This window comes from Sorex fumeus, unplaced genomic scaffold (assembly GCF_029834395.1).
Source record: "Sorex fumeus unplaced genomic scaffold, SorFum_2.1 ptg000011l, whole genome shotgun sequence".
NCBI lineage: Eukaryota > Metazoa > Chordata > Mammalia > Eulipotyphla > Soricidae > Sorex > Sorex fumeus.
In genome coordinates, this window is record NW_026606068.1 from 4,478,939 (window position 1) to 4,505,016 (window position 26,078).

At 53.9% G+C, this 26,078-nt stretch overlaps 1 protein-coding gene across 1 annotated transcript in view; it reads left to right on the forward strand.

The window, feature by feature from the left end:
- The window catches only part of MTOR (mechanistic target of rapamycin kinase), a 126,335-nt gene that overhangs the window by 33,338 nt on the left and 66,919 nt on the right, over positions 1-26,078 (forward strand). Inside the window, exons 19-27 of the mRNA XM_056110858.1 lie at positions 1,179-1,265; positions 4,342-4,509; positions 5,126-5,238; positions 5,749-5,911; positions 7,084-7,176; positions 7,936-8,082; positions 12,102-12,244; positions 20,358-20,520; positions 20,625-20,770. Coding sequence (XP_055966833.1) covers positions 1,179-1,265; positions 4,342-4,509; positions 5,126-5,238; positions 5,749-5,911; positions 7,084-7,176; positions 7,936-8,082; positions 12,102-12,244; positions 20,358-20,520; positions 20,625-20,770 — 1,223 coding nt within the window. The remainder of the gene's footprint in view (positions 1-1,178; positions 1,266-4,341; positions 4,510-5,125; positions 5,239-5,748; positions 5,912-7,083; positions 7,177-7,935; positions 8,083-12,101; positions 12,245-20,357; positions 20,521-20,624; positions 20,771-26,078) is intronic.

Below are 26,078 nucleotides of genomic sequence, written 5' to 3' on the forward strand. Positions count from 1 at the left end.
GGGGCCTGAGGTAGGGCCCAGTGGGTAGGGTACTTGCCTGGCACGTTGCCCACAGGGCTTTGGCCCATGGCATCCCATAGGTTGTCCCAGGCCTGCCAGGGGTGATTGCTGAGCACTGAGCCAGGAGTAAATCCTGAATGCCGCCAGGGGTGCCCCCCCCCTCAAAAAATTAACATAATCCATTTTTATACCCTCAGTGACTCTGAGAAGCCTTTTAGTGAGAGTGGGTATCAGTGAAACTTAAAGCTTCTCATTTTCCTTTCTTGGTGCTCTCTGGTACTGTCCTGCTGTTCTCTTAAGAGAAGCCGGTGAGAGGCCTGGGAGAGCACAGTGGTCACGGTGCTGACTTGTAGCGCCCAGCCCAGACTCACTTCCGGCACCCCACACGGTCCCCCCAGTCCACCAGCAGCGGTTCCTGAGTGCAGACCCAGGAGTGAGCCCTGAGCAGCACTGGGTTAGCCTCCCAAAGCCGGCAGATGCCTCTGAGCTGCGAGGGGCAGGCTCGGTGTGGCTGGGGACTGTCCCCGATGCTCATGGCCTTCTCCTGGCCAGAAACGGGCCTCGAGGTGGAAGCTCCAGCCCTTGAGCCGTCTCTCCGTTGGATTCGGTTGTTGGGTCACACCCGACGGTCCCCAGGGGCAGTTGTGATTCTGCTTTGGGGGGAGGGCGTGTCACTCCCCGTTGGTGCTCAAGGAACAGTGCCTGCCAGGGGTTGAACCTGGGGTTTCTCCATGGGAAGCGGGTCCCACTGCTCTGAGCATCTCCCCGTTGTCTCATGAGGCTCAGCGAAGATCCCAGAGCTCGTGGCCACGGTGGCTCCACATAGCCCTGCCGTGAGCGCAGTGACGGACTCGCCAGGCACGTGAAGCCTAAAAACGTTCTTTTAATTCCCATGACCACAACGACAGGTTTTAAGTCGGATTCTCTGAAATGTGTTCCCAGTAGGTGGGTGGGGTGTCGCAGTGGTGCGCACTTGCCTGGCCTGTGTGAGAGACCTGGGTGCAGCTCCCAGCGCTACAAGAAGGAGGAAGAAAAAGGCGGGGGGGGGGGGGGGGCGGGGGCAAGGGGGCGGATTCGCCGCCCATTTGCCGTGTGCAGACCCAGTGTGTTGTGCCTATGGACGATAAGCCTGGTGTTGTGCCCCCGCGCGGGCCCTGCTGACCTCTTGTCTCGCTCAGTTCCTGTTCCAGCAGCTGGGGATGTTGGTGTCCTTCGTGAAGAGCCACATCAGACCCTACATGGACGAGATCGTCACCCTCATGAGAGTGAGTCAGGATCAGTGCTGGGGCCTGTGGCCGTGCTGCGGGGAAGGGCTTCAGAGGCAGCTTCGAATAGCGGGACAGACTGGTCTAGGGCACAGTGGAGCTTTCTGACAGTTAGAAATCAAACAGGGCAGCCTGTGGGGCAGTGACGGGGGACTCGGGTGTCTGGGGGAAGCCGGAAGTCATTGTTCTGCAGAGCTGGACTCGAGTTCTGTGCCGCGGCCCTGCAAAGCAGTTTCTCTGGAATATCACAGCGGTGCCTTCACCGGCCCCCTGAAAGGCCTCTTCACACACAGCCCATGAAACGCCGCCTTCAGAGGCCACTGGGCTTGGGGTGCCGAGGGCTGCTGAGTGGGGCAGGCCCCTGTCAGGCCCGGCGGGGAGGCGACGCTTTGCCCTGCTCCCTTCAAAGCACGAGTGCCGCCTCTGAGCGCCACTGTCCCCGACTGTCCCCGGCTTTCAGCAGGTGCCAGAGGACCACAGAGCTAGCGAGTTGTTTTCCTGCTGGAGGCGGCCCTGCCCCCGCTGGCTTGGTGCCAGCACCGTGTCTCTTTGTGGTGCTGGCTGTGTCCTCAAAGACCCGGGAGACAGTTCTAGCGATTTCAGTTCTTCTGCCCCAGACCTTTGTAGTTGGCGTGGGGGAAGCAGCAGGGTCCGAATCAGTGTCTGGCTTTCAGAATTGGAACTCACTGCAAGGGGGCCTCAGAACTGCAAACTGCCTCCGCAGATAAATAATTCAGAGCGTTCAGCCCGGCCCCTCCCACGGAGGCCTGTGCCGAAAGAGGGAGCAGGGAGCAGGATGCTGATGAGGCCCCTGAGCTGGGGGCCGGGGCCCGGGGGCTGCCGGGAAGCCGAAGTCATTACTGCCTTGCTCCACCAGATGCCAGACAACCCCAGTGTGGGGATTTGGGGCAGGAAGCCTCACACCTGCCAAATGCAGCTTTCATTTCCTGCAAGACGGAGGGAGTGCGAGAGGGCAGATTTCCCTTTTTCTGTTGGTCCCGGGCACTTTAATGAGCTCCCTGGGGCCTGGGGAGAGAACAGGCTTTGTGAACGTCCCTGGGCAAGCTGCCTGGCTGCTCAAGGCCGAGGGTCCTTACGAGGAGCTGGGGAAAGGCAGTGGGGAAGAAGGTGGCTTTCGTTGAAGAAGGCCGAGTGTGGTCCAAGTGAGACGCGCTGAGGAGGCTGGGCAGCCTGCAGTTTCATTAGCAGCGCCTTTTCACTAGAGAAAGTCACATTTTCGGAGACATTGTCTCTCTTCAAGCAGAGAGAAAGATAATTTTGCCAGCAGCATCTTTTGTTTGGGCTTTCCAAGCTGTTATAATTTTTTTAAAAGATGATTTTTAATTAAAAACAACATTGTGGGGCTGAAGCAATAGCACAGCGGGTAGGGCGTTTGCCTTGCATGCGGCCGACCCGTGTTCAATTCCCAGCATCCCATATGGTCCCCCGAGCACCACCAGGAGTGACTCCTGAGTGAAGAGCCAGGAGTAACCCCTGTGCATTGCCGGGTGTGACCCAAAAAGCAAAATAAAATTTCAAAAGACCATTGTATTTTACATATACCTTTTACCGGAAGATTAGCACTGTAGCACTGTCCTCCCGTTGTTCATCAATTTGCTCGAGCGGGCCCAATAACATTGTGATACTTGTTACTGTGTTTGGCATATCAATATATCACGGGGAGCTTGCCAGGCTTTGCTGTGCAGGCGAGATACTCTCGGTAGCTTACCGGGCTCTCTGAGAGGGGCAAAGGAATTGAACCTGGCTCGGTTGGGCCGGCCATGTGTAAGGCAAACTTCCTTTCCACTGTGTTATCGCTTCAGCTCCCAATAGGACTACACGGTAAGTATTAAAGTCCCAGAGCTGGGCCCAAGGAAGAGTGACCAGGACGGTTCGCGGAGAAAGTCGCCAGTACTGTGGGTGTCTGGGGCCGGGGAGGTGCGCCAGAGACCACTCCCAGCAGGTCTGCACTGGCGGTGTGGAGGGTACTAGCTCTCAGCCCTCCTGGGTTGAGGGCCAGGGGGATGTGAAGCGGCTCGGACCCCCAGCAGTGACTGGAAGGGTGGGACCCTGTTGTGCCCAGGATTGAACTGGGGTCTGACCACTGAGCTAACTCCCTGGTGGCCCCTGTCCGTGGAACCTTTTTTCAAGAAATTTTAATTGGCCTCCTCTGTATTATTTGGGTGCCAAGATGATGTACTTCCTTACACTGCCCTCGTTGTTAAGCTTCTGTTGCCCTTAGGTCCCCTGCCCCAGGGTTCTGCAGAGGCAGCGGGCGACTCTCTTGTTCAGGTGGTCTGTGGTAACCGCTTTCCCTGCAGGTAAACACGTGGCCTGTCACCCCGCAGCTCTGAGCGGCCGGAGTCAGCGGTTCTGGTCACGCTTAGGCTGTGGAGTTGATGAGCTGGAAAAGTGCTTTTGTAGCTCTGTCTTGAAACGGGTTTGGAACGGACGGCGGGTGCTGCAAAGAGCGGGGAGCTCGTTAACGCCGGGTTGCCCTCCGGCAGAGTCAGCCCAGATCGGGAAGAGAACCCAGGAGGGCTGAGAGCTAGTACCCTCCGCACCGCCAGGGGTGACCCACGGGCCTAAAAGACAGACAAACGAACTTGAGCCACAAGCTGAGCCCCCTTCCCCCCAGTGATGGCTTGGTCTTCCTTCTGTCCGCGTGTGTCTGGGACGCTGTAACATGTCAGGGGCTCTGGGAAGTTCGGGGGAGTCCGAGGAATCAAGGAGTTTCTCACCTTGAGCTCACAGTCCGGGGAGGGGTCGGGGAGGATACAAAGAAATCCCGAGCGAACCAGGTATCATGTGTGCCGGAAGGCGTCAGAGGCACCCGAAGTGGGTGACGGAAGGAAGGAGAGCAGGAAGTTTCTGCAAGTGAGCCTTGAGGCCGCGCTGCTCGCCCAGGCTTGGGAGGGCGGGGAGGAGCGGGGAGGCAGCCGAGCCCCTCACGCACCCGCAGCGCTCGAAGGCCTCCGTGCCCCCCACGGCGCTTCTGCTGCTTCCCCCCCCCCCCCCCCCAGTTCCTTCCTGTTTCAGCAACAGCCCTGCTCTCCCTCTGCCGTGCCCCTTCTAGGAGTTCTGGGTCATGAACACGTCCATTCAGAGCACCATCATTCTCCTCATCGAGCAAATCGTGGTGGCCCTCGGGGGTGAGTTCAAGCTCTACCTGCCGCAGCTGATCCCACACATGCTGCGCGTGTTCATGCACGACAACAGCCCTGGCCGCATCGTCTCCATCAAGGTGAGACCCCGCCCGCTCCAGCAGAGGGCACACTTCCTTGGCATCCCCCTCCATCCCCTTGGAGCTCTGCCTCCTTTAAAGGGACAGATAGAAGGTGTCCCCCCCCCCCATTTGTTCCTGACGCTGCTATGACTCCCCCCAAGGGCCCAGCACACCCCCACTCTCCTTCTGGGGGGGAGGAGGCACCTTTGGAAAACATTGCTCCGAGAGATTTCCGGCACCATTTGAGCCCTGGGTGGTCAGCTAAGAGTGTATCCTGAGTGGCGGGGGCTGCTTATCCCAGAATATTTTTGCCTAAGGCGTGCGGAGTACAGGCTGTCCGTCAGTTAGCTTTGTTTCCGTGAACAAATTATTTTTGGTCATTATTTTATCCCAGAACAGTTTTCTCTGTCTAGTATAGCAAGTGACTCCTTACCGATTGAGCAAGTTCAAAGAAAGCCACGTAACATGGAAGTTACAGTAAAATGAAGCAGAAAATGCCCAGCGCAAACACTGGTGTTCAGGGTCACTTCTAAGCTTTTCTGATCCCCGCGGAGGTTTGAATGACACCCCTGACCCTCTGTGTGTCTGGGCGGCACCTGACCTGCTGACAGCCGTGCTTTTGCTCTTTTGACAGCTGCTGGCGGCGATCCAGCTCTTCGGGGCCAACCTGGACGATTACCTGCATTTGCTGCTGCCTCCCATCGTGAAGCTGTTTGATGCCCCGGAAGTCCCCCTGCCGTCTCGAAAGTAAGCGCCTGCCTGCTGGGCCTGGCACTCGGCAAGCTTTCCACCCCTGCTTGAATGTTTGTTTTCTCGTGGAGTCCCTGTTTCTAACCTGTCTCTTTGAAATTATTTTAACTCCCCAGTTACTTTAGTTCAGAAGTGTCCAGGTTTGTGGAACTGTAAACCCGCCCTCCTGTGCTCTCCTCCCGCGCCAGAATAAATGTTGGCTCCATGCCACTCGAAGTCCTGGGCCAGGGATACAGCTCAGGATAGAGGAGTTACTTGCCTGTGTGATGCCCGGGGTTTTGTGCCCCAACACTGCTTAAGAAAAGGAAAAAGGTGGGGGGCCAGAGAGAGAGCACAAGAGGCTCGGCCTGTGGCCTGCAGGAGAGCAGTGCGCTAGGAGCAGCCCCGGCCCAGAGCCTCCTGGGAGTGGCCCCTGAGCAGGGCCGAGTGCACAGAAGCCTGTCTTTGCCATGAGCCGTGTCCTCCGCTGGGCCTGGGCTGAGTGTCACTGGGGTCGTGTTGTGGCAGGGCAGCACTGGAGACCGTGGACCGCCTGACGGAATCCTTGGATTTCACTGACTATGCCTCCCGGATCATTCACCCCATCGTCCGGACCCTGGACCAGAGCCCTGAGCTGCGCCCCACGGCCATGGACACGTTGTCTTCGCTCGTCTTCCAGCTGGGCAAGAAGGTAGGGCAGGAGCCCTCGGCGGGAGGGAGCTTGGGCCCGGCCTCTGCCCTCGTCCCTGCCCCTGGGCCCCTGGGAGGGGGCGTGAGCAGAAGGCGGCGTCTCCTCCCTGAGCCTGCCTTCCTGTGGCAGCAGTGCCCGATGCTCTTCCCTAGACAGACGGGAGAAGGCGCGGTGGTTCACACATGCTTCAGCAGAGCCTGCAGCCAAGCCCAAGGCCGAGCGGAGAGCAGGAGGCAGGCGGGGAGGTGCGGGAGCGGAGGAGGATGCGGGCCGAGTATGGGGGCGCGGCTGCAGGCGCAGGCAGGACTGGGAGTGTCCCAGAGCGCGTCCAGCTTCAGGGTCTTCCCTTAAGGAAGGGCTGGTTAAATGCCTGTTCTCAGGCCACACCCTGGACCTGCTGCGCCGGAAATTGGCCATGAGACCCAGTTGCCATTGCCCATTTGCAGGTCCCCGTGGGAGGCCATTTGGAGACTACACTCTTCCTCTAACCTGGAGCACGGGGTGACAGAGTTGACAGAATTTGGGTTTTTTTTTTAATTTGCTTTTTTGGGTCACACCTGGCGATGCACAGGGGTTACTCCTGGCTCAGCACTCAGAAATGACTCCTGGCGGTGCTCGGAGGACCACATGGGATGCTGGGAATCGAACTCGGGTTGGCCGCGTGCTAGGCAAACGCCCCACCCACAGTGCTATCATTTCAGCCCCAAAAGCTCTCCTTAATTTTTTTTTTCCTTTTGGGTCACACCCAGCGATGCTCAGGGGTTACTCCTGCCTCTGCACTCAGGAATTACTCCTGGCAGTGCTTGGGGGACCATATGGAATGCCGGGGATCGAACCCAGGTCGGCCGCGTACAAGGCAAACGCCCTCCCCGCTCTACTTTCTCTCCGGTCCTTTTGACAGTGTTTCTGTTGGTGCCGGCCCACTGAGCTCTCTCCAGCCCCAAGCTGAGCATTGCTAGAGGACCACCTGCAGTGTGGGTCGGGGTGACCGCACAGGCTGTCAGTGGGCTGTGGCAGTAACCCAGATGGGAGAGGGCGGGACGCGACCCCTGTGAGCGCTGCAGTGCTAGATCCACGCCCAGAGACACGGCCAACATGTCGGGGGGAGTGGAAGTGGCCTCCTCTCTGATTTCTGCTCGGCAGTGCTTTCTTATCCCTTCTCTCTCTCACAGTACCAGATTTTCATTCCGATGGTGAATAAGGTTCTGGTGAGACACCGGATCAACCACCAGCGCTACGACGTCCTCATCTGCAGGATCGTTAAGGTGAACGACTCCTGGCTCCCCACTGGCCCTCCCAGCTGGCGTTCCTGGGATCTCAAGTGTGTGACTAGATCTGCCAGTTGGTGCTGCACGGGGGTGGACAGACCCCCGGGGAGAGGATGACTTTGTTCCGCTCCGCAGCTCGGGTCTGCCGTGGCTTCCTGGCTCCGCCCCAGCCACGGAGAGCAGCCACGCGGCCACGCGGGTTGTAAGCGAGCGGGCCTGGCCACGCTCCAGGACAGCTTTATTTTGGGAGGTGAAAATGTGATACAGTCATAATTTTCGCATGTTGCAGAACACTCTCGATATTTTTTACAGCCACTTAAAATATAAAACTATTCTTAGATCTTGGGTAGCACAGAAATAGACCGCGGGGGCCCTTTGCCACACTTGCAGAGGAAACATTTTGTCACTTTTCTAAGTGTTGATCACAATTACTTTATCTTTGCCAACTGCGTACTCGTTCTTCTGAGTCAGTGCTTGTCAGTCACCAAGACGGTCCCCGCCCAGGGTTCGGTCTGTCCAGGCGCGTTAACTTTTTGACTCTCGTTGAAATATTGACTCCTCCGAGAGGTGCAAACCCCGCAGTGCTTAAGGATGTTTCTAAATCGGGAGCACCTCGTGGTGTCGGGGGTGTTTTCCTATAAATTCCTGGCTTGGGGGCTGGATGTAGTGTAGCTGTAAGAGTCCGTGTCTTGCACTGGGTCCATTGCCTGCTCCCAAGACCTGTGATTTTGGGGCCAAACGAATCTCTGATCGTAGGGCTATACCCTTGCCGATGAAGAGGAAGACCCTTTGATTTACCAGCACCGGATGCTGAGGAGCGGCCAAGGGGATGCTCTGGCCAGTGGACCAGTAGAAACGGGACCTATGAAGAAGCTCCACGTCAGCACCATCAACCTCCAGAAGGCAGGTCCCTCGCTCTTCCCGGGAAGCTCAGGGAGGAGCGCCCTGCTCCTAGGCTCGCAGGAGTCCCAGCTTTGCTGCCTCATCGTAAACAACCCAAACTTGATTGGGGTGTGACTCAGTGACAGCCTGCCCTGCGTGCTGACACATGGGGTGTGGGTGAGAGGGAGAGAGAGAGAAAGACAGAAACTTGTCACAACTGTACAGTTGGAAATTTAAAAAAAATTTTTTTATTGGATGATTGTGAATTACAGAGTTACAAGATTATTCATGATCGAGGTTCAGGCGTTCAGTGCTCCTCCTGAGCCGGCCCATTCGCCAGTGTCCCCTCCCCTCCACTCATGTCCCCAATTTCCCTTTTGGCTCCAGCCTGCCTCCATGTCATGCACTTTTTTTTCTTGTCATGCACTTTTTTTTCTTGTTAGTCACCATGGTTTCCAGTACCGTCACTGATAGTATCACGCATGTCACTGTGCCTTCTTTCAGCGCCCAGTCCTTGTCCAGAGTGACCGCTGCCTCTGTTGCTGCTGTACTGGTTCCTCCCTGCCCCGGCCCCCGGCCCCCAGTACAAGCTCAGGACCCGTAATCCTGCCTTGGGCATTAGCCCTTCCCCTCCTCCCTTTCTTTATATCCCACCAAGGAGTGAGATCAGTCTGCGTGTGCCCCTCTGCCTGTCTTTAAAAATAGAAAATGAAATGTCCTTTTGTACTCCTTGGGTCTTGGAGAGCAGAATCCCGGTCACTAATAACATGCTCATTTTTCACACGAGCAGGACAAAATTAGTGAACCCCTAGTTCTTTTTTTATTTTATTTTATTTTTTGCTGTTTGGGTCACACCTGGTGATGCTCAGGGGTTCCTCCTGGCTCTGCACTCAGGAATTACTCCTGGCAGTGCTCAAGGGACCGTATGGAATGTTGGGAATCGAACCCGGGTCGGCCGCGTGCAAGGCAGACGCCCTACCCGCTGTGCTATTGCTTCAGCCCCTGTGAGCTCCTAGTTCTTTCAAAGCGGACACAGGTTTTTAAAGCATTTAAAGCTTCCCAAACTTCTGAGGCTCATTTGATTTACCAGCTTCTTCACATTTCTTAAGCTGTGTGTTCTGATGAGGCAGTCTGAGATTCTGCATCTCTTTTGGGGGGGGAGGTAGGAGAGGGAAAGGCTCCCTGAAGTGAGCCAGAGTGCTCAGTGTGACTGGGTGTGCTCCTGGGGCCGGAGATTCAGTGGGAGGGCCCAAGGGGACCAAGGTTGCCCAGCAGTGCTTACGGGCCAGGGGCCACACCTGGCAGTGCTTGGGTGGCAGTGTGGTTCTGGGGGTCAAGCCAGGGCACACGTGCTTTCATGCACCGTGACTCCGGTATAGTTTTCTGGCCCCTGTGTTTGTGTCTCTAAGAAGCTCCCAGGCACTGCTGCCGGGTGTAGCGCCGCATCCAGGGACTGAATTCTCTGTTCCTTTTGGCTCTGGGTATGTGTGTGGATGGGAGGCAGGAGGGTGTGGGGCCATCGGCCCCTGTTCCTGGCTCTGTGCTCAGGAGGACCAAAAAGGGTGTTGGGGATCAAACGGGTTTTGTTTGTTGTGTTTTGGGAAGGGTTTTTTTTTATTTTGGCATTTTGGGTCACATCCGGCAATGCTTAGGGGTTGCTTCTGCCCCCAGCACCCAGGAATTACTCCTGGTGATGCTCAGTGAACTATATGGGATGCCGGGGATCGAACCCGGGTCGGCTGCCCGCCCTGTTGAACTATAGCTCTTGGTCCCAACACACTCCGTTTTGTGGACCAGTTATCATTGCATTGACTGTGGCCCTTTGTTGCTAGCTTGCTGTATTTCTTTAAGTCCACATGCAAGGAGATCATTCTGTCTGTCGCTTTCCTTCTGACTGACCTCACTCAGCGTGACATTCTCTAGTTCCATTCGTGTCCTGGCAAATTGGAGGATTTTGGTCTTTCTTAGCAGTGCATAGTAGCCCATGGCTTTTTTCGGCAAGGCAGAACAAGCGGTGCTTAGGTTGGACTCCAGGTTCTGTGCTTAGGGATCATTCCACTCCTGGTGACAGCATCTTTTTGTCTGCTTCTGATTTGGGGTCACACCCGGCAGTGCTTAGGGTTACTCCTGACTCTGCTAAAGTACCACTCCTGGTAGGCGGGGGGGGGACCATAAGGCTGCCGAGGATCGAACCTGGGTTGGTTGCGTGCAAGGCAAGCGCCCTCCCACTGGCCTGTCGCTCTGGCGCCAGGGCTGCAGCTTCCTGATCCATGCATCCAGAGTTGGGCATTTGTGTTATCTAAGAATCTTGGCATGAAGATGGACATAGGTGTGCATATGCACTGTAGCACTGTCCTCCCGTTGTTCATTGATTTGCTCGAGCGGGCCCAGTAACATCTCCATTGTGAGACTTGTTACTGTGTTTGGCATATTGAATGCGTCACGGGGAGCTTGCCAGGCTCTGCCGCGCGGGCGAGATACTCTCGGTAGCTTGCCGGGCTCTCCGAGAGGGGTGGAGGAATTGAACCCAGGTCAGCCGGGCCAGCCGCGTGCAAGGCAAACGCCCTACCGCTGTGCTATCACTCCAGGTGTGCATGTATCCTTGGGAATTCTGGTTTTTGTGTTTTGGAAATAGAAGCCGAGAAGCGACATCGCTGGGCTGTGCGGGAGTTCTCATCCTGGGTCGGGGACATATTTGTCGCTTGCCATGAGGCAGACCCAGACGACATTCCCACCAGCGGTAGCTGTTGGCAGAGCGCAGCATCGTGGGGAGAATATGTTCAGGGTTTGACGAAACTCGACCGCTTCCGAGACGTGTCCTTCCGGTAGCAGCTGTGTTTTTCTCTCCTGTGTCAGTCGGATCCTTTCCACGACGAGAAGAGTGGAGGTTCGGGTGTGCAGAGGGGCGACGGGCCACAGTGCACAGAGAGGTGTCGCCCTCCAACCTACATGAACTTGGGGTTGCTTCTCGGCAGGGTTAGCAGGAGGTCTCTGAAGATGCACCAAGGGCCCCTCAGTACCCGGCCAGTCGGGTTTCAGCTTCAGTGCTGAGACCTGAGGATGCTGTTTAAGCCGCGTGGAGCTAGGGACCATGAAGGCCACCCCAGCAGCGCTTGGGGGCCACCAGGGCTGCACCCCGGAGGCCGTGTTGTGCTAAGGATCCAACCTGGGTGGTGTGCGTGCAAGCCAAACCCTAGCTTTTAACTTTGTACTGGTCACGGTTGCCAGTGCCTTGCACATTCTAGCTGAGGCGATCAGTAAAACACCAGCCTTGAAGTAGGAGCCGTTAGGAAAACTTCCCACTGTGAGGTGGAAATTATCCCCTTCCAAAAGAGGAGGTCGTGGAGGCCCACGGGTGAAGTGACTTGCCCAAGGTCAGCCGGCCAGAAGGTCCCAGAACAGGGCTCTGTGCTCAGGCCTCTGTGCTCCCGGCCCCTGCCCTCTGCGGCCACCTCAGAGGCCAGTCTTCCTGTCCGTCTCCTTGATACCTGCAGTCTCAATTTTCTGACAGGTTGTAGGTGATTTTGAAAACACATACAAACATGCGCGCGCAAAAAAAAAAAAAAACCTGCATTGTTTTTAACCCCTTTCGTCTCACTCTGCCATGTGCCGTTACCTGATTGTAACTGGGTTTATGCTGATGTCAACCTGAGCGTCCCCCAACTCCCCCACCGCCGCCCCGTGACACTCTGCTGTAAGATGAGCCTCCAGGGTCCTTCCCACGGCCGGACACCATTAATATAGACTTGGTTCACTGCACTGTGGGTGACAGTCCCCGTGATGGTGGCCCCGAGGGCTGTGCTTTGCCAGTAGCATGGCCCAGCCGGTGGTCAACAGATCTTCCCACACTGGGCTGTGTGGCAGAGGTCACTGCTTTGGGTTTGAGTTCGGCATTACTCCTTTGTGTTTGTGCTCTGGGAGAATATCCGGAGAGGTCGAGTTTTATAAGCCAAGGGCGCGGAGTAACCCGGTAAGAGGATGAGGGCTCTTTAGGCCCGGCCTTCCCGCTGACGTCTGCCCCTGTTGTTTGCGGATCCCAGGCCTGGGGAGCGGCCAGAAGAGTTTCCAAGGACGACTGGCTGGAGTGGCTGAGACGGCTGAGCCTCGAGCTGCTGAAGGACTCCTCCTCGCCCTCCCTCCGCTCGTGCTGGGCCCTGGCGCAGGCCTACAACCCCATGGCCAGGTACGATGCAGAACGCCCTTGCCCAGCTGCAGCTTGGGGGCGAAGGGTCAGCACCCGGGAAGCAGTTTCAGCGGTTGGTGTTCTTAGCACTGCCAGTGACGGGCTGGTGTTTGTAATTTTGTTCATTTGTGAGGGGAGTTGACGTGGAAGGCCAGTGGCGCTGGCGCTCCAAGCCCGTGTTCTCACGGGATACGGACCTCGCTTGCTTGTCTCCGTGGTTCTGGGTCTTTTCCAGACTATGGAGAAGCTGTGTTCGCTCTCTCTCGCTCTCTCTCTCTCTCTCTCTCTCTCTCTCTCTCTCTCATTTATTTATTTATTTTTTGCTTTTTGGGTTACACCTGGTGATGCACAGGGGTTCCTCCTGGCTCATGCACTCAGGAGTTACTCCTGGCGGTGCTCAGGGCGCCATATGGGATGCTGGGAATCGAACCCGGGTCGGTCGTGTGCAAGGCAACCGTCCTACCAGCTGTGCTGTCTCTCCAGCCCCAGCCGTGTTCTCCCTTGAGCATGCATTTCCTCTCTCTCCCCTCACAGCCTTCGAAGTGAGTTTCAGTAAAAGTTATACTGCTTCACTAAATAAATAATTCAGGGGAAAAAGGGGGGGGAAAAAGAGCTCATATTTCATAGTACAATCTAAACCTTGCTAGGAGACCTTCTCTTCATAGAGTTTAGTCCAGAATTTTAAAGCCATGTGTGAGGCCCCGACTTTGACCTCACAGCTCCCCAAGGATAGTAGCTATAGTCACTTACAATTCCACAAACAACTTTGTTACGTGTGATTAAGGTGACCTGCCTCCGATAATGATGGTATTCCGAGCATTACTCCAGTTTCCAGTCCTTTCCTAAGACCTGATGTAAAGGACAGTGCTCGTTTATTTGGCAGTGAATCTGCGCTTGAGCAGGGCTTGTGGGTACAGCTCTGCGCACTGTCAAGGGGGTGTTTCTCTCGGGCTGGAGCGCCACTTTCATCATATATACATTTCCTTGGAGGATTTGAACCACACCCAGTGGTGGGCAGGGCCACGCCCAGTTCTGTGCTTAGGGGGTTTGGTCTGTCAGTGCTCAGCGGGTATGTGGTACCAGGGATTGAACTGGGGTGGGCTGCGTGCAAGGCAGGCTCCTTCTCTGGCCTAGTGATTTACCTGAACGATGACTCATTCTTGGGTCTGGCGGGTCGGGACTATCAACTAGAAACTCAGTTTGTCCCTCCGTGGATCGCACGCTTCCCCAGAGAATAGCAGTGGGGTTCACGGGTAAGTCAGCCCACAGGACTGAGGGGGGTTGCTGGTGATAATGTGGCCCCTTAGGATCCAGGCGGCCTCACACCACTGCACAGCAGCTCAGGAGGAAGGAGAGGGGACAGAGACGCCGCCTCTTCATGGGGAAGTGGCAGAGTTATGGCAGTGCACGGGCAATTGGCGATGTGTCCCAGGCATCTTTGAAAATTTGAACTTTGCATAAATTTTCAATAAAATCAGCATTTTTCTACCTCAAAAATGTCCACTTTAGGGGCTGGAGAGATAGCACAGCGGGTAGGGTGTTTGCCTTGCACGTGGCCGACCCGGGTTCGATTCCCAGCATCCCATATGGTCCCCCGAGCACCGCCAGGAGTAATTCCTGAGTGCAGAGCCAGGAGTAACCCCGGTGCATTGCCAGGTGTGACCCAAAAAAGAAAAAAAAAATGTCCACTTTATTAACATATTCAAGTATCTTTCTCATAAACTTTGAGGGTCCTATATGACCTTTACATATAGGCCCACCTCCCCGTGGTGTATTCGGTATGCCAAAAACAGTAACAAGAAGTCTCACACTTTATTGTGAGACGTTACTGGTGCCCGCTCGAGCAAATCGATGAACAACGGGAGGACAGTGCACAAGTATTATTTTAAGTAGTACATCTTAGTTACTAAAATGTGTAAAAAGTTTTAATGGGCATGATAGTTTTACAGTGTGAATTAAATGGAATAGAGAATGCCCTATACGCACAATTCGAGCTGTCAAAAATCGTCAGGTCGGAGAGCTCGCTCAGAGGGCTGGCACGTGCATCTCGCAGGCGAGGCTGGAGTTCCATCCCCGTAACTGCATGTCCCTGCTGGGCCTGACAACATTGCCAGACCACTCCTCCGTCAGTACGGGCAGCTGGGCCAGGTGTCACCGGGATATCCCCCAGTATGCATACGTGTGCACGAGATCAGGATAAGGATGCCCAGTTCTGACGTTTTTATTCAATTGAATATTGAAAGTCCAAAACAGAATAATTAGGCAAGGGGGGAAAAAGGGGCGGAGGCTGGAACAATAGTACTGCAGGGAGGGTGTTTGCCTTGCACACATGGTCCACCCAGGTTCCATCCCTGGCACCCTGAATAGTCCCCCAAGCACCACCAGGAGTGATTCCTGAGTGCAGAGCCAGGAGTAACCCCTGAGCACTGCCCTGTGTAGCCTGAAACCAAAAAGCCAAAAAAAAAAAAAAAGGTATTCAAATCATGAAGGAGGAAGACAGATGCTGTAAGTAAAACCTTCAAGATTCAACTAAAAAGCTGCCAAATGAATTCAGTAAGTTCCAGGACACAGCAGCAGTAAACAGATGAGTTACGTTTCTGCATGCTTTTAGTTATTAGAGTGAAGTCAAGAAAACAGTCCTACTTATAAATATCAAAAAGAATAAAATGCTCCGAAATAAATTTTACTAGGAGGAAAAACCCGTGCACCCAAAACTGTGAATCATTCCATTTATGAAAGCAAGTTAAGAAAAGAAATAAGTGAGAGACAGTGTGTGCTCGGGATTGGAGAAGAGTGTTCAAGTGTCCACACTGCCAGTGGCTCTCTGCGGATCCAGTATCATCCATGTGAAAAATTCCAACGTTATTTCATAGACATAGAAGGGAAATTTTTCTAAAAATTTCGATTTTTGACGCGTTAAAAATTTCAGTAGGCAAAGTGATCTTAGAAAGAACGAACCTGTGGTCATCCTGTTTTCTGCCTATGGTCATCAAAATCTTTTCCTTTTTGGGCCAGACCATCTGGTAATTCGAGGACCACATAGTGACAGGGCCTTCTTTCTATTCTAGCTCTTTCTCTCCCCTAGCTGTGGTAGTGAGAACAGAATCGTCTGGGACCAGAGAGATAGTACAAAGGTTAATGCACTTGCCTGGCATGTGAGAGTTGCCACGTCCCGGCACATGTGGTTGCCCAGCATGCAAGGAAGGACCAGTACAGACCTGGTTTGGTCCCTGGGCATGGCCCTGAGCACAGAGCCAGGTGTGGCCCCAAGCATAGTACCAGGTGTGGCCCCCGAGCCAAGCATAGTACCAGGTGTAGTCCCTGGGCACAGAGCCAGGTGGGGCCCGTGAGCATAGAGCTGGGTAGGCACTCCTCCACAAAAGACAAAACAAAAGAGAATGGTACCGGCTATAAAACAGACATATGGGCGACTGGAACAGAAGAAAGAACCCAGAAATAAACATGTGCTCTTATGCTCAATTAACCATGGCAAAGGAACCAAGAATATACACTGTAAAGCAAGGATCTTCAGTTAATGGTGTTAGGGAAACCAGGCGGCCACATGCAGAAGGATGGGGCTGGAGGTGCCAGAGAGAACTCCACAGGCGAGAGAGCAGGCTGTGCATGTGGGAGGCCTGGGCTCCATCCCCAGTGCCACGTGGAACCCCAAGCACCAAGCCAGGAGTAGCACCGAAGCACCACCGGACATGGCCCCAAAACAGTGATAACGATACTGGACAGCAACGATCTTACATCAGGCACAGAAATCAGCTGGAGATGAGCCAAGGACTCGGACCCTAAAACCTGAGAGCACAAAACTAGAAGACACTGTCGGTGGGAATCTCCTTGACATCCACCTGGACAGTGATTCTTTTCAGTTTGACACCAAAGGAAAAATTAAATTAATGGGACTTCCCGGAACTCAGAGTTTTTACACAGCCAAAGAACCATCAGCAAAATAAAAAGACAACTTTTGAATGGGGGAAAGTACTTGCATCATTCCTCCTGAGGGATTCACACTCCTACAAGCTCAATAGCAAAAACAAATGATCAAATTTTAAAGTGAACAAATGGGATTGGGGAGACTGTGCAAAGGGCTGGAACACATTGCGGACTCATAATCAGTTCCCCACATGGGAGTGACCCCCGAGCACTACGCCAAGAGTAGTAAAAAAAAAAAAATCCGTTAATTAAAAGGAATAAATGAGCAGAGTAGCCGGTTTTTCAAGAAGGTTCACGAGAAGATGTTCACATCACTAATCATAAGGAAAATAAAAATCAGAACCATAATGAGATATTTAGACATTTTATCCTGAGTAAAACGACAGGCCAGGAAGACAAAACATGGGGCTGGGGCGATAGTACAGCGGGGAGGGTGCTAGCCTTGCATATGGCCCGGGTTCAATCCCTGGCATCTCATAGGGTCCCCTGAGCACTGCCGGGAGTAACTCCTGAGCATTGCCATATTGGCTCAAAAACAAAATTAAAAACAAAAGAACCTCTTTTTTTTCCCCCTGGTTTTGCTTTTTGGGTCACACCCAGCGATACTCAGGGGTTCCTCCTGGCTCTGCACTCAGTAATTACTCCTGGCGGTGCTCAGGGGCCCCTATGGGATGCTGGGAATCGAACCCGGGTCGGCCACGTGCAAGGCAAACACCCTACCTGCTGTGCTATCGCTCCAGCCCCCAAAAGAACCTTTTTATCACAAGAAAAGGTATTTTATAATGTCTGTATGGTGATGAATATTAATTAGGTTTATTGTGATCATTTCTCAAATCATTGGTACCTACCTGAAGCTACTTTAATGCTATTACCTATACATATATATGAGGAAATAGATGCATATGGAAAAATTTTGGAAACTAATAGTTGATTACTTCTCAGTGGAAAAGGTTGTTTTGGTTGGTTGGTTTTAGGGGGCCACACCCATCACTGCTCAGGGCTTACTCCTGGCTCTGTGATCAGGGATCATTGCTGGCAAGGCTAGGGCACCGTATGTGGTGCTGGTGCTCAAACCTGTGTCAGGTGTGCAAAGCAAGTGCCTTCCCCACTGAACTATTGCCCCTGCCCTCAGTGGGAAAGTTTAAGGGGAGTGGGGTTTTGCTTTTTATCCTTTTTTCCTGTTTTTGAGATTTTTTTCTGCAGTGGAAAATAGTCCATTTATGGTGAGGCATAAAAGAGTGATTTGATGCGTAGAACCCTCTCATTAGCAGGAAGCTAAAAAAGGGGCTCCTTGGTTTGGAGGATCGGGGGCAGTCCCCCTGACAGGGCTTGGGGGCCTTGCTGTGCTGAGGGTCAACCCAGGGCTGTCGCCTGTGAAGCCTGTGCCCTTTGAACTCTCTCCCTGGTGGTCACTGTGTCAACAAAGCTTGTTTACTGTTACGGAAGAGAGCTAGTGGGAATAGCTAGCTCTGAGACCATGTATGACTTGAAGATAATGGGTTAGTTCATATTTCTTCCAAGTATTTTTTGAATGCTTTATGTAATTTTCTTTTTTCCACGCGAGGGATTGAACCCAGGGCCTCACACATGTAAGACCTCTACTATCGAGCTACATTCCTCGCCAGAACTATTTCTGCAGTATTCAGGGGCTGGGGCTATGGCCCGGTGATAGGCTGCTGGCCTTGCTGTGCTTCTCTGAATGTGACCCCTGGCATTGCAAACCAACAAGCAAAACTATTCCTCGGATGTCCCTGTTCCTGGGGCCTGCAGATTACACATACTCGGCTAATTAACTTACCCCCGGTGATCGTCAAAAGAGACTTTAGGGAATCCCTGTCCAGAACTTCTCTTGATCTTCTGATTATCTTTGAATTTCAAGTTTTGTGTGTTTAGATCAGATTTCAAAATGATTAACGTTTTGAATTTGTAACAGAAAGTGAGCATAGAAATATCAGCTGTTAACACCCATATGTTTAGGCATGTCTTGTAGTTTCCAATATCTCTGCCCCCGCATTTGCCGAAAAGCAGGAGTAGAATTAAAATTCAGGTGTCAGGTGTAGCAAATACGTCCATGTGTGTGATGTCGAGTTGTAAAATAGTTGTAGTAAACATAGATGTGGTGCCTGTTGGCCAGAGAGAGTGTGTGTGCAGGAAGGAGGCTGTTTTGTTTTCCTTACCTGCCATTGACCCTGGTTCATATCCGTGGCACCACATATGGTCCCATGAGTACCATTAGGAAAGATTCCTGAACACAGAACCTGGAGTCATCTGTGAACACTGCCAGACAGACATGCTCTAACCCCACCCTTGCTCCCCACCTCCCAAAAAAAATCTATGTGTCCCAGTCTTCAAAAGTCCTCAGTGGCCACATAATAGGTCGGGTTTGTGGATTTGGATTCTGTTTTCTGATACTTCAAGTACTTTAAGATCTGTTGATATTTTGTTTATAAACATCTAAAGGTTCTGGTTTTATTTTGAAGAGCACTAACAGAAGCTGCCTTTGCCACTTCTTTTTTGTTTCATTTTTGGGCCACTTCTGGCTATGCTCCGGAGTAACTCCTAGGTATCTGTTCAGAAATCACTTCTAGTGGTGCTCTGGGGACCATATGGGATGCTGAGAATTGAGCCCAGGTCGGCTGCATGCAAGGCAAGTCCCTACCTGCTGGACTGTCTCTCTAGTCCCAGTCTGTCATTTTTGATCTTAGGAATTTGGACAGTGCCTGAGAAATAATTGCAGAAATTACTTGAAAATTGTTGCTTTCCAAATCGGTTAACACAAAGTTCTTTATTTTTAAAAAAAATTTCATTTTTAAAATTTTATTTTCATAAAGTTTGTTCACCATAATTGATTACATTCAATATTTCAATACCAATCCCACCATCATTACACCTTCCCACCACCATTATTTCGAAGTTTCCCAGAGCCACTCAAGCCTACCCCACAGGCGGATGCTAGATAATTTATTTTGTATTCCTTTTTTTATGAATAGTATAAGATGTCTGTAAGGGTCTGTCTCACAGCGATTCAACAAAAAAGCAAAAAAAGATAGTATGAGATATCGCGCAGCCGCAAAAGCTGCCGCTTGCTCCTGGGATTCTGAACATTTAAATCACTGGGGTCCGGAGCCATCTCTGTAGCAAGCTGTTTGGTTCCAAGATTCGTTTGTGAGTCTCTGGATCATGGCCCTTAATGCAGTTAAATGGCACCAGGAGGCAGTTGGTGGGCATGACAGCCGAGACCCCGGACGGGTTGGGAGATGGGAAGGGACGGCCTGGTCCTGACCCCTTGACGCCTGGCGTTTCAGCCACTGGTCCTGCATACCTGGGTTTTTCAGCTGATTTCTTCCCTTGTGTGGAGGGCCTAGGATGAGCCTGTGAAGATCAGCCATGAGGGTGGCAGCAATTGGGTTCTGGAGGTTTGCGGCTTCAGGGGTTCATCCGGCACAGGCGAAGAGAGGGGATGCCTGCGCCCATCTGAGGTGCCCTGGTGAAGGCTCTTCATTTTTAAAAACATCCCTGGCAAGGGTGACCCTCCAGGGATGCATGTGCAAATGGGGCCACTCAGAGGTGCTGGGGGAGTATGGTGCTTCGGGTCAACCTAGCTCCTCCCGCGGGCGAGACAGGTGTTCCAGCCACTTGGCCACATTCCTGGGTCATTGCCAACTGATTTTCTGTATTACCAGAAAATCAAAGAGGGTAAAGAAAATGATGGGAAAACTGCCCAGAAGTTTGCCTGTGGTGCTGTTCCTTTGCTGTGTTCTGCTCTCTCCACTGGAACACAGTTCCTGTGTCTGTAACTGGCCTGCAAACATAGGAGCTCCAGGTGGTTAATGAGAGTTATGTAAAAGTTAAAATGCAGTCCTCATTCACAGCACAACTCAGTGCTCACTGGCCAGTGGCTCCCTTCTTCGTAGGAAGTAGGGACCACATGACCATGGACGGCGGTGTCACCAACTGGTAAAACACTTAGATGCATCTCACATGTATGACAGCTGGTCGCAATCCACAGTGCTGCGAAGAGAGGATGAAAGATGGGGGGAGGGACCATTTCCCACCAGTTCTCTCCAGCAGCAGAGTCAGCGGTGCCAGGAGTGAATTGGTCATGTGACTTGGGGACACCGGGCGGAGGTGTGGAAGGGTCTGCAGCGTCTCCCCTCTCCTCTGCCTTCAGGGACCTCTTCAATGCCGCCTTTGTGTCCTGCTGGTCTGAACTGAACGAAGACCAGCAGGATGAGCTCATCAGGAGCATCGAGCTGGCCCTCACCTCACAGGACATCGCCGAAGTCACACAGACCCTCTTAAACTTGGCGGAGTTCATGGAGCACAGTGACAAGGTGAGGCTCCCCGCCGGCCGGGGGTGGCGGCCGAGGCCCGCTGGCGCCCTATGTCGCTCGCGCCCTCTGTTGCGCCCGCGTGCTATGGGTCTGCTCTCCCCCAGGGCCCCCTGCCGCTGAGAGACGACAACGGCATCGTGCTGCTGGGGGAGCGTGCCGCCAAGTGCCGGGCGTACGCCAAGGCACTGCACTACAAGGAGCTGGAGTTCCAGAAGGGCCCCACCCCGGCCATCCTCGAGTCCCTCATCAGGTAGGCTAGAGCCCTCGTGACCGCTGCCAGCGCCGCGCGTGGCCCCTCTCCCGCCGAATCTGCCCGCGAGCTGTGGCTGCAGACGGCTCGCCCCAGGCTCCTCGCCAGAATTGGCACGGCCGTTGACCTGGGCACCTCGCCTCCTGCTGTGTCCAGCCCGTGCCTCCTTGGTAGGATCATCAGAACAGAAGCAGTTCTGTGCCTGTGCTGCCCAGGACAGGGAGGCTTCAGCTCAGGTTGGCGCCCTGTGGGCAGGTGCGGGAATGCTGGTTTCTGGGCCTCCGGCACCCGCCGAGTTGCGTGGGCTGATAGTGACTCGTGTCGGTGCTTGCGACTCCTTCCTCTGAAGCTCTTGGAGTCTCGAAGTCTGAGGTTTAGTGTTCTTTCCCGGATTTGATTATGTGGGGTGGGGGTGGGGGTGGTGGGCCACACCCGGCAATGCTCAGGGATTCCTCCTGGGATGGCTCAGGGGAGCACATGGAGGGCTGGGGATAGAACCCAGGTCAGCTGCATGCTAGGCAGTGCCCTGCCCACTACACTCTCTGTCCAGCCCCCGTTGTCATCTTTTTGAGTAGTTTTGAGACTTCGATATGCAGGGAAAAAAATAGATTGTTTAATAAATTTTGTTGTGATGAAATTACAAGCAGCCTGAAATGTTCATTGCAGCTCCTGGAGTACCGTTTGCTCCCCTAATGATTATCAGGGAATATTAACTCTGGGCTCTAATTGCCTCATGCAAATGCTAGCATGAGTGATTATTTCACTACAGACATTCTGGGAAAAATCACCGAGCTAATAAGCCGCTCCATCGTGGCTGGAGCAACCTCTTGCATGCAGTGCTCCCTGCCTGGAGAGGAGACCAGAGAGCTGCCAGGTTTTCTGCTGCCTCTGCTGTCGGGCAGATGACAGAGAGACGCTTTTAGATGTGTAAGCAAGTAAACAGAAAGAAAATTGTTTTTCTGCCCAGACAAATTGGACATTGAGAGAACATTGAAACATGCCGTCCTGTGGAATATTCTCTCAAGTTCCAAATTAACTACGGCAGGTGTGAAAGCCTGTGTTTCTTACCTGCTCTCTGGTATGGGTAATGCAGTCTTGCTTGCTAACTGACAAAATCCTGGAATTTAATAACTTTCATACCACATAGCTGGTTTTTCATTCATTTCCTTCCTTTTTTTTTTCCTGTCTCTGAAACTTGCCTCATTGCACCCCAGGTTTTTCCTTATGCTGTAGATTGTCACAGAAGCAATTTTCATTATGCAAAAATCTTTGAAAGGACTTACTTCGAGGCTTCTAGAAGAAGGTCATTTAAAGAAGGTCATTTAGCTTTTCAGTGCCAGTAGTATTGGAAACAAGTTCTCACAGGAATCTCTTGGCTTTAAAATGGATCGAGGGGCTGGAGCGATAGCACAGCGGGCGTTTGCCTTGCACGCGGCCAACCCGGGTTCGATTCCCAGCATCCCATATGGTCTCCCGAGCACCGCCAGGAGTAATTCCTGAGTGCATGAGCCAGGGGTAGCCCCCGTGCATTGCCCGGTGTGACCCAAAAAGCAAAAAAAATAAAAATAAAAAAATAAAATGGATCGAACGAAACCAGGGGCTGAAGAGATAGCAGATGGCACAGCAGGTGGGGCACTTGCCCTGCATGTAGCCAACCCGGGTTCTATCCCCTGAGTGTACAGCCAGGATAACCCTTGAGCATCAGTGGGTGTAGCCCCAAAACAATAACAGATAACAAATAAAATGGAACCAAACCAAACAAGCTTCTGTTCAACGCAGAGCCAGCGCTTTGAGCTTTATGAATATTGCAAGTCTGATTGAATTCCGCTTGGAGTTTCGCCTCCCTTCTGCTGGCTAACCAGATTCTCTCGCCCAAGTCTCCCGTCTCTCTCATTTCTATTTTCAGCTTTTCGTGTTGATTTTGTCACCTTTCTTTTCCTCAGCATCGTTCAGAGTTCTGCCATCATGAGGCAAAACTGCCGTCCAGGTTTTGATTTTGCTTCAGAAAGCTGCGATTGCTGACTGCGCTGCTCAGTCTGTCTTCCTGCATGTTGATATTTTTACCGATCTGCCCCCGGACAAATTAAATCCCTCATAAAACCCCCAGGCTAGGACGCGGAACGATTTAAACTCTTCCCATTCCTCAGCCCTGAGGTTTATCAGCGCGTGTGATCGGTTCTGCGGGAGCGGAGGAGGAAATGAGTGCTCAGTTCTCGGGGAACAGGCGTTTGCTGGGGTGGCATCGGGGGAGATCCGCTGCCTTGTGTCTGAGACCGTCTGGCCGGCTGTGACAGACACTCCTGACTGCAGCAGCCAGCCCGTTAGCACTCACGGGACAGGGCGTTGCTCTGGAGGCGGGGCCCTGCGGGGGTCGAGGGCAGCCCCCGGGGAGGGGTTCTGTCAGGCTGGCTGCTGATGCCCCCGTGTGCTCGCAGGGTGGAGAGCAAACTTCCACCTCTTTGGATCTCTTTCCGCAGAGCAGTAATTCATGAGACGCCCCAAATACCGTCACACTGGGAATTAGCCTCTGGCGTCATAGTTGGGGGATACAAGCATTCGGTCCCCAGTATTGGTCCACGCTCCCAATTCGTGCCCTTACGTGCAGGATGCATTGATTCCAGCCCATCCTCCCGAAGTTTTGACTTGTTCTAGCGTTAATTCGAAAGCCTCATCCAAATATCCTCTAAGCTGTGTGCAGATGAGACGGGGCACGGGATTCAGCCTCTGGCAGAATCGGGCTCTAGCCGAAACCATGCATGATCTGTGCTCTGGACATCCAGAGAAATGGGGGCAGGCCGCAAGCAAGTATAAGCCTCGCTCCTAAGATCTCACCACCTCTCGGAGCCAGAGAGACAGCGCAGCCGGGGAGGCATTTGCCTCGCACACACCCAACCCGGCTTTGATCCCCGGCCTGGCACCCACCTCGTTCCCCTGAGCACAAAGCGGTGCTTTGAGGGAACTGTGTGGTACCAGAGATTCGACCTGGCGTGTAGGCACCGTAGCCACGCCAAGGCAGACGCCCTGATTGCTGTACTGCCTCTCCTACGAGCCGTGACCCCACCCCGGGGACAGTCTGTCGTGTCCCACTCGCTATTCCAAAGCCCCTTGCTTTGGGAATTAGGCTTGTACAGAGGAATCAGTGAAGACACACATGGCAGCCGCAGCACCCGCTTATCATCTCCCTGCCCCTGTGAGCAGAGGAGAGTCAGGGCAAACGGGACGCCTTACTTGGCAGCTTCTGCTTCCAACTTGTTTCTGGGTCTAGAGCAATAGTAAGCGGGAGGGTTCAGCCCCCCATCCCCATTCTCCTCCCCTGGGCGCAGAGCCAGGAGTAAGCCCTGAGCACCCCCAGGTATGGCCCTGAGACTAGCGAACAACCGACAAAAACAACCTTTGCCTGACAGACACAGCTGCAGAGTTAAAGATGAAAGCGAGAGCCGGCACTAGGTCAGTGGACTGCGGCTTCCCCGCCGCCAGGCCGTTTCTTCCCGCCCGCCCGTCCTGCCTCAGTGCCCAGGGTGTGGCAGGCTGTGGTGAGCGTATCTCCATGTATGTTTTCTCTCTCTCTTTTCAAAGAGGTAGCACTGTAGCACTGTCCTCCCGCTGTTCATGGATTTGCTCGAGCGGGCACCAGTAACATCTCACAACAAATTGTGAGACTTGTTGTTACTGTTTTTGGCATACCGAACACACTATGGGGAGCTTGCCAGGCTCTGCCGTGCAGGCGGGGTACTCTCGGTCGCTTGCCAGGCTCTTCGAGAGGGACGGAGGAATTGAACCTGGGTCGGCCACGTGCACGGCAAATGCCCTACCCACTGTGCTATAGTTTAATGATTTACCACCAGTCCCCCGCATTGTTGTTTGAAGGTTCCATACTTAGGCTGGTGCACTGTGCCAAGCCCCGTGTGGAGACTGGCACCAGGGCTCCACATTCACGGCGACGCCCGGGTCGGCTCGGCCCGAGCCTCAGGGTCCCAGGGCAGTGCTGTCCCGCAGAGCTGCCCCCGTCCCTCAGTGAACGGTCTCACTTCATTGCCCCCGTGTCCACGCAGGGCTGGGCTTGCTGGGCCGTGGAGAGTCGCTGGGATGGGGGCGTGCAGGCGTCTCGTCACCGTGGGGACGCTCCGTCCATCGGGGGCAGTGGATGCCATGGTCACCCACATGGGCCAGGGGCTCTAGTCACGTGAGCAGCTCATCAGGAAGGTGATGGTTAGACAGGGCCGCCGGGAAGGCCGTGACAGCAGGTGGCGCAGGGAGGCAGGCACTGTCACAGCTAGGAAGGGACCCAGGGGCAGGCGAGGCAAGGGTGAAGCCTCGCTGGCACCCAGAGGTGTCTCCCTCTCTCTTGCCGTCAGCCATCGGCAGATCAAGGCCAGTTAATCTGTCATGCCTAGGAAGGCGGGTGCCCCTGGCCGCACCCGGGTCCCAGGGAAGTCGGGGTCCAGGACGCTCCCACACAACACACCCAGCCCCCTCGAGTGCGCGAGGGTCATGCCAGGGAGAGTGGGGCGGTGGAGTGGGCGCCACACCCGGTGGTTCCCAGGGGCTAAGTTCAGTGCTTGGGGCTGCTCAGGGAGGCTCCGCTTTCCTTTCCGGGACGCCTTGGCCGCTTTCTCTCGTGGGTCCCCCCAGCGGGCACACGCGGCACTTTCCGCACGTTCTTGCCAGCCTGCCCTTTTGGGAACGGAGTCGGGCCACCCCTCTCTGAGGGTGGACGTTTCCTGGTGACAGGTGACCGGGAGCACCTGTGGATGCCTGCTGGCTGTCGGCCTGCGCGGCTCATTCTTCAGCCTGTGTTTGCTGTGTTGCTTAGACATTCCGGGCATGGAGTCCTTTGGCCTCCGTAGTCATAAGGCGGCCTTCCCCTGTTCTGTGTGTTCTCTCCAGCTCACTGTTCCCTTTGTCGTTTGGAGCCTTGGTGAGAGGCAGTTTCCATTTGTCGTGGCTTTTGCTGCTGGAGATGAGAGAGATAATTAGCTGCTCCCGTGCTCTCTTCCCGTGTCTGCCTCCCTGTGGTCCTCAGGGCCGCTGTCCTCGCCTTGCCCACGGTGTCGTGCCAGCTGCCGAGAGCCCCGACTCCCCTGCCTGCCTGAGGAAGTGTCACTTGACTGTCTGTCCCACGGGAGGTCCTGTGCCAGCATGCTTTTGTATTCATTTGAGTTCTAAAAGATCCTACCGTTCTTCGTTTTTTGGGCAGTAGATGGGGGTGGGGGGTGGGGGGCTGGGGGCGGGTAGTTTAGGCAGAGCCTGGAAACGCTTGGGGCTGCCCTGCTCTGCGCTTAGGAATGACCCCTGGGGTACTTGGGGG